At 32.0% G+C, this 10,711-nt stretch overlaps 1 protein-coding gene across 1 annotated transcript; it reads right to left on the reverse strand.

The window, feature by feature from the left end:
• Positions 1-284: 284 nt before the first annotated feature.
• LOC111393604 (cullin-1-like) lies at positions 285-8,335 on the reverse strand. Its single transcript, XM_023019218.1, has 21 exons — positions 8,221-8,335; positions 7,326-7,352; positions 7,030-7,232; positions 6,830-6,929; positions 5,859-6,044; positions 5,566-5,613; positions 5,280-5,483; positions 4,789-4,866; positions 4,559-4,648; positions 4,399-4,479; positions 4,252-4,314; positions 3,410-3,445; positions 3,250-3,336; positions 3,007-3,156; positions 2,861-2,916; positions 2,314-2,434; positions 2,062-2,223; positions 1,834-1,977; positions 1,526-1,744; positions 876-1,043; positions 285-789 (listed from the first exon to the last, which is right to left on the reverse strand). The coding sequence occupies exons 3-21, from the start codon at positions 7,167-7,169 to the stop codon at positions 688-690; spliced, it is 2,235 nt and encodes a 744-aa protein (XP_022874986.1). The 5' UTR covers positions 7,170-7,232; positions 7,326-7,352; positions 8,221-8,335; the 3' UTR covers positions 285-687.
• Positions 8,336-10,711: the final 2,376 nt, after the last annotated feature.

Genomic DNA, 10,711 nt, shown 5'->3' on the forward strand with positions numbered 1-10,711 from the left:
ACAAAGATAGAAAATAAGCAGGTAGACAATGAACCCTTAGTAAATCCAGAAATTAAAGCCTTCAGGAGATGCTTCACCAGACTCAAAATATTTTTGAAAACATGTCTTTTTCCTTCTGGCTTTTGCTTTTCCTTTTCCATAACACAGTGAAGCTACAGAGCTTGACCTAATTAACCATTACTATTTTGCTCAAAATTACAAATGAACATTTGATTCCATAAGCACTATGAAACCTTTCTCAACCAGAAAAACATGAATCGTAACAGATATAAACCACAAAACGGTGAAGAAAATTACCTGAACGCTATATAAGAACCAGGCAGAAAAAATAGAAAGAAAAAATACATTCAAAAGCAAGTATCACCTAACTCATACACAAACTGGGAACTGCCTTTTGCTTGAATCACAAGGCAAAATATCATGAAAAAACATATAAGGGATGGCACTACGAAGATGGAAGCTGGATTATCTTGAATACTAGAAAGAAATTATTACTTTTTAAAACAATCTGTGGGGCTCATCGTGGTTGGATTTTTAGGATAAATTATGCCATGTGTTTCATTGAAGCAACCAGAGGTCACTTGAGATGTTTTGCAGCATTTATACCAGTTTTGAGCTTGACCGTCTCATCCTCTTTGCACTGATATGCAGACTGATTGGAATGCGAAGTTTTAGCGCCTGCTTCGGTCAAGCCAAGTATTTGAACAAGTTCGGATTATCTTTGTCCCTCTCCAGATAGTCCCGAGTGATCAAATCTTCAATCCTCTTCTTGATTGCTTTGACATCAGGCTATAGAGTGCACATTTACATTTAATCAGCTCATTCAAAACAAAATAAATTGGTCAATTAGATGAAAAAATATGTCCTCATGTTACCTTGAACATGCGCCCCAATTGCTCAACACACTCCATAACCAACTGCTGATAGCCTAAAACTTTCCTACTTTTCATTATGCGCACAATTGAGGCATCAATGGCATACCGTCTGTCCTTGTCTACATCTTCAATTACCTTTTTCTTCTCATCAACGGGAGGGAGAGGAATCTGCACTTCCATGGTTATAGTTATAAAACAGATATGTTACATGAAAAAAGTGCAATAACATTAAAATTTATTGAATTTATTTCACTTCGTATTCTTCTTATCATTTTCCCCTCAAGATCGAAACATTGTCCACTCGGCCGCTATCAAAGTTTTATCTTATTCACCACACTTTACTTTGTTTCAAATGGTAAATGAAGTTCACTTTTTGTTTTAATGGGTTAAAGTCCGTTAATTTTATCTTTTTTTAACAGAATGTCCAACAAGGAAGTCCAAGTCAACGTGAAGGTCCAAGTCAGACATTCCTTTAGAAAAATTAACAGATTTTAACTAAGCAATCAAACAGAAGCAAAATGCAGACTTCACTAGCCACTTTGGAAAACATAAAGTTCAGTGATAACATGAACCTAAGCCATAAGTTGAACAGTAATTTTTACCCTCTCCTATTTGGCTTTGCGGAAATCGGGGTTGGGGTGAATGATTACCTTGATTCTTCTCATTTTATCAGTAAACTTGGAGTTGAATTCAAAAACATCAGTTGAAGAAACTGTTTTGGTGTTTGGCTCCTTATTAAGAATCTTATACTTGGCGCATGAAAGGGAATGAAGCAGCCTAACAACATCATCATCTAGTAGATTCAACTGGGTCATTATTTCCTGATAACTCAATCTATCTGAGGAATTGAACAGAAGCAGAGCAGCAGCCTACAAAAAGGGAAAGAACTTTCAATCTCCAAGTAATATCAATCATGACAGCAAAGCAAACGAAATATTAGTTAGTCATATTAAATCACCTGATAGGTTGTCACGATCAGCTCTATTGTTTTTGGTTCAAATTTTCCGTTGATGTTACAAGTACCCAAAGAATATATCCATGTTAGTTTCCTGTGTTTTGTTTTCGTCTGGTAGAACTCTCTAAATACTTCAACGCACTTGACCTAACACGAAAGTTCTAAGTAATAAAGAAATATGACTGTCAACTGATCAATTCCATTAAAAAGAGACTTTGCGTACATTCATACCATCTCAGCAGGGAGATTGAGATCAAATGACTTGTAACTTGGCCAGAAACCAGTAGTCAAAACAGTAACAGTCAAATCAATCCCGGGACTTGCATTTGGATTATTGCCAAGATACTCTTCAAAGCTGGTTTGATTTTCTCTTGCTAGCGTTAAATCTGTGACCTGGAAGAGTTGAAACAAGAGAAACAGGGTTGATATTTAGATCACGTCTGATGAGAGCTATGATTCAGCGTATAGATATTGTAAGCTCACCATTCCCTCCATTTTTGATGTAAATTGACCCCCACATTGCTGCTTCAACTTTGTTAGTATACTTCTCTCATGCTCATCATTGGCACTCTTGTCAAATAATAGCCGCCGAGCAAGTTTTTTCCTGTCAATAAAATCAATCCATAATCATCTTAATAGAGGGTTAAATGAACTAGTATAGACTTCCTTTTGTTGAAAGTTGGCTGCTGAATTCAAACTTTGTTACAATTAGGTCACCACATCCATTTTCGTTAGTTTGGCTAACATAAAAAGGTGATGTGGCCGTCTAGTTAATTGCCGAATAGATTCTGTGTCAGCTTTACCATTAGTCAAACCAATAAACAGACGCAAAATGACCAAATAGTAATAAAGGTATAAATTCAGCGACCAAATCAATACACAGTTTTATTTAGTGACTGACTTGTAACAAAATGAAGTTTAGTGACCAACAAAGAATTCAGCTATGAGTTCAGTGACTAGTAGTGCTTAAAATTCACTACATTCTTACCAAATGAAAGTCTATCAACCAACCAATAAGTTAGAACATTACCTATAGAATTCAGCAAATAGATCCTTATCACTGATATAAGCAAGCAGCTTCACAACCTGCAAAATAAGTAGAGCGAGCCTCAACCTCAAATTTCAGCAGATTGAAGACAGTAAAAGCACAGTAAAACAATTGTACTAGAACCACACCTTTTCCAAAGTCTCCTCAATGGCTTCATCACTCAATTTTTCACTGCCACCCTTTTTGAGAATATTATCACAAAATGTAGCAAGAAGTTCAGCACTAGAACTCCCAGCAACGCCCTTGTTGCAGAAGATTTCAAAGGCCTCCTTGAGGGCCTAGTGTGGATGTATAAAAATAAGTAGTCATGTTAATTATGGTGCCAAATGACATGATTGGAAAAATGGTGCAGTATTTTTAATAGTTCTAACCTTGTGGAAGAGAGAGTTATTTAGAAAACAGTCAGTCACATATGCCATGAACTTGTCATGGAGCTCAATTACTTTCCTGACAAAAAGCTGAATGCAAAGGATTAAGTCATTTAAACACTACGTAACTACAATACAAGAAAGGCTCAAGAAAAAAATTTACATGTTCCTGTAATCCAATGACATCTCTCTTTTCTGCCTGCAAGACACCTCTTAATGTCAGATACATAGACAAAAATCCGACCATATATACAGAAAAAGATATATTTCAATGCTATGTTATGAGGATCTTGAAAAACTCCTTTTCCAAAACAATATCAAAAACAAGAAAATATTTACCAGAAATTTTAGTCAGTAGAGGGAAGTGGAAAACAATGGATATCATTATGCTGTTTCCAAAAAAAATTGTGTTTCCTATTTTAAACTTCAATTTCTCAAGGATAGTTTTATTCATGAATGGAGAAAATATTAAAAAGCAGGGTCACACTTATATAGTGCTAGCTGGGATATAAGAAAAAGATTACATCATTCTGTTTCCAGTTCAGAAAGATGCAATAAGCAAAATTAGCAAATAACAATTTCCTCTTCTTATTTCACACTGTTGTTTCCAGAAAATGGTGTCTTAACTTCCCTTTCCTTTACAAAATTGAATTTCTCAGCATTATTTGCTATATCGCTTGAATGAACATGAAAATTTGTATTACTTCTGTAGAATTAACCATCCACAAAAGCCAATTAGCAAAAGCAACACAATTATAATACTAACTGTACCTGCCACGTGTTAAAGACCCAACTCTAGTGCTAACTTCAACAAATATATTAAGACATTATTTTCCACAAGTATATAGCAGATTATTAACTTTAACCTTTACAGAACCAGATTTACATCAGATTTATTTCCCAAGAATATGCTCTCAAAATGAGAGAGAGTAAAAAAATATAATAATAATAATAATAATAATAATAATAATAATAAATCTGTTAACAGAAAATGAAATTACAAACCTTCTTGTTACTAGCTGCATCCTCTGCTTGTTTAACCAACGCCGTACCTTCGGCAGTAACATGCTGCACTCAAGATGCCATTATTTATTAGAAACAAAAAACTTGAGAAATAACGGTTTATTTTAAAAAACTTAAGCATATCAAAACCTGCTTAAATATATTAGCAACAGGCTCTAAGCCTCGAGGTATTTTGGAGAAGAGCCTATACATTCTTGACAAGTCCTCTATCTGTGGACCAAAAAATGTAAAAACTTCAACAGATTAAGATCAAATAAAATAATTTCATCACTCGCAGCAGCAGCAGTACCTTATCATCCCTAAGCAATGAATAACAACCAGAGTGCTCCTTCTCCAACAGTTGGGTGGCATAAACAGATAACAACTCATGTTGTACTTTCTACAGAAACAAAATAAGGAATGATTAAGATGAGATAAGTCAAGTAGATAGTATATATAACGGAAACCAACCCTCAGATTTCTTAAACAAATCAAAATGCTCCACCAAAACATCACCCACTTTTAAGAGCAGGAACAAACCTCAAGCAACTTAGTCTCACTACTTGAATGAAGATAATGAGAAACCCTGTCCTTTTCCCGCTTTAAACATTCCTCGGCCTGGATTGCAAAGATTAACACAAACCATGAAGCGAGTAAATTTCCATTTGAAACTTTTCCCCCTTCTTTCCAATTTTGTGTACTTCTTATATTTCTTTTCCCTTCTATTTTTTTTTTTTTTTTTTTTTTTTTTTTTTTTTTTTGGGGAAAAAAAAAAAAAAAAAAAAATATTTGTTTGACCTGCCGATGTGGGTAGGTGGGTAACATAATTTTTGCCCACCGTGAACAGGGAATAAATTTTAGCATAATGAAATGACATGCTGCAAAATTCCAATGCCGTTACTTTGAATTTTCTCCGTTTTGGGTTTTCATTTGCGGCCGTTGTACTATTAGACAATTCTTAAGTTAGTAAATATACTTTAATTTGTTTTAATTAGGTAACTATACTTCACTGTTGTCTCAATTTTAGTCCTTTTTAACATATAGTCCGGACATGAATCCTCTAAAATCCAGTTTGAAGCCTTCCGAGAATAATAAGCTGCAGTGTCATCGAGCAGTGCTACTTCGAAATCATTCTCATAATGCTCCATCTGCCCCATTCCAATTTCAACAAATATATCTAACACATTCTTCAATAAAGCACGATCTATTTGCTCTCCTTCTCGCTCTTGATCAATCTAGTTGAAGAAAATTGTTGACCAACTGAACAGAAAATGCAAACAGAATGGAAAACAGTTGAAAAACTGACAGATATCATACCAGAGATATAACAGCATCCCTTACTTTTGCATTTAACTCTATGTATACCTGAAATTAGAATTAAGAATCCAACACTTCTTATAAACACAACTGAAAACAGGAAATGGAAAAGAGGACAAAATATAGAAAATAAAATATGCAGGACACAAAAAGAACCAAGGAATGAGCAACTGCTTCAACTTGGTGGCAACTGGCAACCGCCAGTTTCTCAGCCAGCAGCGAGCGTAATTCAAAACAGAAACAAATAAAAATTAATAAACAAGAAATCAACATTGTATACAATCAAAAGTTACCAGGTCTCTGAAGCAAGTGAGACCAACTTCTTTGAGCGGTGGAAGTGACCTCCTAGCAATGAAGTACCGATCAAGATAATGGAAGAATCTTGAGAGCCATCTGACCATGATTTTATGGTTTAACCACCGTTTCACAAGCTCCCTTAACATGAACTCATCATGTTTTTCTCTCAGTGAAGGCAGAACCTAAATGGAAAACAAAACACAAGGAAATGAAAAGGTTAGAGAAGACTGATGATAAATAGAATGTTAAAACTAATTATGAGATCGACTAACAGATAGAGTGGGCAAAGGGACATCGAGGGGAGGATGAACTGTGGAGGAGCTATATTAAGCATCTGAAAGGAGCAACATCAGCATAGTCTTTCTACTTACGTGCACACAATACTCATATTTAAGTTAAAAGAGGACCCCCACCCCACCACCAAACACACACAGCCATGGGAGGATCTATTGTGGGGGCAATGAGGTAGCCTGTGCTCCACGCTAAATTTTAAATGCAAAATTTTGCACAGGTTTCAAAAAATTCCTTAACAGTTTTTGATTTTGCCCCCCACAATTAAAATTTTTTGAAATTTGCCCTCACAACTCCAAAATTCTAGCTCTGATCCTACACACAGCATTAATGAGATACCACAACATATCAAGCTTTCAACCCAGAATTTCTATAGGCAGTTCCTCGAAAACTCTTATGCAAGTAGATGTTAGCTAGATAATAGAACTGATGAAATGATATGATACTAGCGCAAACTCTAATATTTTGATAGGCTATTAAAATAAAGAATTCATCAATTTTTTAGCTGTTCAATGACCCGGGCAAGTCCACAAAGTTCTTAGGAGCATCTCAAGAATAAACATCACCAAGAATTACAATAAAATAGCTATGATGAACAATGATAAACTCAAGATATAATAAACTTGAGACATGAGAGACCAACGTCAGATATTTAAGAAACGAACTGCAGCCTAACCGTTGATGTAATGTACTCTTCAAACGACTCCCTGTATTTGTCATACAATTGCTGAGAATAGTCATGCGGGGGCTTTTGAGTGCACATGTTATAAATTGTCCTGTAGAAAAGATTTAAGAAACTAAGAAACAGTAAACAAAATAATCATCACCAATGATATCAAACACTAAACTAACAGTACGAAGTACAAAAGATCATACGTATAGAGCATCATATAGTCCTCTGAGCTAAATTGTGGCTCAGGAAGCCCTTCTAAAATGTTCTTCAGCTTAGTGATTCCTTGCTGCATAAAGTCCCATCCTTGTTCTAGATCAATAGTGTTCCGCTGGTTCATTGTCATGCTTTATAAACGCACAAGTTCAACACATGAAAACACGGCAATTCGGTTCTGATAATTGATAGCCTGCCATTGCCACAAGATAAACTAANAATCAACATAATACATCTAGAATTGACTAGATTTTCAAACAAATCAACTCAGAAATATTTAACTCACCGCAATTTGATTCTGATAATTGATAGCCTGCCATTGCCACAAAATAAACTAAATCAACATAATACATCTAAACACTTGAAGCGACTTGATATTCAAACAAAATTAACACAGAAATATCGCCAACAAAATTATTCAACCTTACATACAGAGCTTATCTATGAAAGCATTGTCCAATTTCAAATCACCATTTACACTGCTCACTTAATTCCCCATAATTTCCTCCAAAATCATCATTTTAACCACCTCATCAATTTTTTAAAAACCTCTCTGATTACAGTTACCTTCCAGTTCCATTATGTAGTACCAAATCCATATTTACAATTTGAACTAAATTATTCACTTGTTACAATACTTTTTAGACTAACCTTTTGCAATTACATGAGCATGCCCCAGTTTCAAGGCAACAAACCAACATAATATCATCTATATAATCCAACATCTAAACACCACATCTAAGTAAATTTATTACGAAAACAAATTTACCTCAGCACATGCCCTAACAAATAATAACACAAATTTACAATATCAATTACGTAAACCTCCAATAAATAAACAAATCAAATAAACACTAACAGAAAACTGGAACCCTAACAAAATCAGTGGAATCGCAAACACAAGTAGAGAACCCAATCTAAACAACTAATCCCCCTACATTCAACTCCCAAGGAAAATTTATTTATCGATATAACTATCTTTACCTCTAGGATTCTCGATTCAACAAAATAAAAAATTTAACAACCTACCACAGCTAGGGGGAAAAAAAAAAAAGCGAAAGAAAAAAATCAAATCGACTTCGCATATGCATACATGTATTGAGATATACCAACATATAATACAATCACAAATATAGTATATGTGTATGTATATGTATATATACATATGCAGAGAGAAATACCTGATTCTCGAGAGAGATAACAAGATTGTTTGAGGGAGATGTGAATCTCTTCTTCTTTTTTTCCTTTTTTTTCCTTTTTTCCTTTTTTTTTCTTTGTTTCTTTGTGTGTGCGTGCGCCTTTTTTATTTTTATTTTTTTATTTTTTTTGGTTTTCCTATTTTTAGGTTTCCTTTAATAGCCTTCCAACTTTTCACATACTCCCTCAAGTTTTTATTAATATTTCTGTTTTTGTCTCGATCAATCAGCCCATGCCCCTACTACTTCAACTAATATCTAAATTGAGAATACAAGGCCCTCGAGGCATAATTTAATGGTATAAAGAATAGGAGTGAGGTAGTTTCAGCCTTACTGATAATCGCAGTGTGAAAGTTCGATTCCTAAAATATAAAATTTGACTCTTTATGGGTACCAGTGTACATGCAAACTTTTGTTTCCTAACTTGTTGGAACACATCCCACAATTTACCTCTCTCACGATACTCTAGAGATTGAGTGACAAGGGCTAAATAGTCTTAAGTCTTAAGCCCTATTTTGACAACCAATTTTGAGAAAAATGAATTTTTTGAATAGTAAATTTTTGGAGAACGTATGATTAAAAACTAGAAAAAAATTGCGCGTAAAATATTCTATTATGAGAATGTGTAGTTAAAAACTAGTATAAAAAAAAGAGTTTTAAAAATTGATTGTCAAACAGAAGCTGAATTTGATATGGTAATTAGGCACACTACCCTCAATCGGTAAAAAAATAGTTAAAATTATTACTTGGTTAAAAAATACGATACGTGACTTTTTCCCTACTACATAAAAAGAGGCAATAGAAGTTACTATAGTTAGGAATAGTGAATTTTTCCATTTTATCACACTGCAGCAAATTTTCTTTTTTAATTGTGAGAGCAAAAAAAGGGAATGGAAGTTACTGTAGTTAGGAACAGTGGATTCTTGAATTTTATTACACTATAGTTAAAAAAAAAAAAAAATTAGAAGCAAAAAAACATCGTGTTGTCTTTAATCGTTTCTCCATTTTTACACGTCATTTCACTGCAAACATCACCTTCACTACAATATTTTTTTCATTTTCAAACACTACTTTACTTTATCAAATCCAATACTAGTAAATAAAGAAAAGAAACTAAACTTTTTATCAAAATAAAGAATAAAAAAAGAATTGCATGCAAAAATGGAAAAAAAATAAAATTATAAAGTTTTTTAATTAGATTGAAATAATTAAAATTAAAAATAAATATTATTTAATTAAAATTAAAAAATTATCTCTAGAAAAAATGAAAATAATTAAAAAGGATTTTAAATTGAACAAAAAATTATTTATAATATGAAGAAAAAATTTTGAAAACAAATTTCAAAAAATATATAATAAAAACAAAATAAATTGAAAAAGAAAGTTACGAAAATTAAATAAAAGAATATATAAATATTATTTAATTAAAATTAAAAAAATTAAATTCTTTCATAAAGCGAATTTTAATTTTCCAAAAAATTTCCCTCTACGTGATGGAGAGATTTCTCTTCGTCAATGCAATGGATCACATGGAGAGAAACTTTCCATCGGATAAATTCTCTCTATTCCTCATTCATTTTATTTTTTTCAATTTGCTTTGTTTATATTAAAAATAATTTTTTTAGTTCTGTTCTTTTTATGATAAAATTGATTTTTTCAATTTAAATTAAGTAATATTTATATATTTTTTATTTAATTTTTGTAACTTTCTTTTTAATTTTTTTCATTTTATGACAAACGTAATTTGTTCAATTTTAACTAAATAATATTTATTTTAAAATTTAACTGTTTCAATTTAATTAAAAAACTTTATAATAAGTTTTTTTTTTCATTTGTTCCTGCAATTCTTTTTTTTTTTACACTTTAATTTGTTAAATCATATAGTTTTTTTTATTTGTATTGGTGTAAAATGATGGTTACAATTCGATTCGCTTAATTTTTTTAGATTATGTTTTATTCTATTATCCCTTGTTCAGTGTTCTAATATTTGAATTTTCGCAGAATGAAATACCATCTAAATACGAGAAGAATAATTTTTAAGACTAGAACTTTCGATTTTAGTAATTATCTTGATTGTTTACATTTTTTTGGTAAAAAAATCATCTCAAACATTAAGGTAATGAGTAAATATAACACACATTGAGCAAGATTTAATTATTATTAATTAAATAATTAATTTTTTTTATAATTATATATAAGTTATATTCAATCATTTATCATATTAATGAAATAAAACGGCGTTGTTTTGCCATTCAACGTTGGGAAATAATATCTTTTTGTACTTGAATGCATGTAAAAATGGATAAAAAGGGAATGGAAAATAAAACCAAAAAAGGCTATTATAAGGTTTTTTAATTGAATTTAAGATAATTAAAATTAAAAATAAATATTATTTAATTAAAATTAAAAAAAAATGAGTTTTATCATAAAGAGAAAAATAATTTAAAATTGATTTTTTTATAATACTAAAAAAAAG

The sequence above is a fragment of the Olea europaea genome, chromosome 4 (assembly GCF_002742605.1).
Source record: "Olea europaea var. sylvestris chromosome 4, O_europaea_v1, whole genome shotgun sequence".
Lineage (NCBI taxonomy): Eukaryota > Viridiplantae > Streptophyta > Magnoliopsida > Lamiales > Oleaceae > Olea > Olea europaea.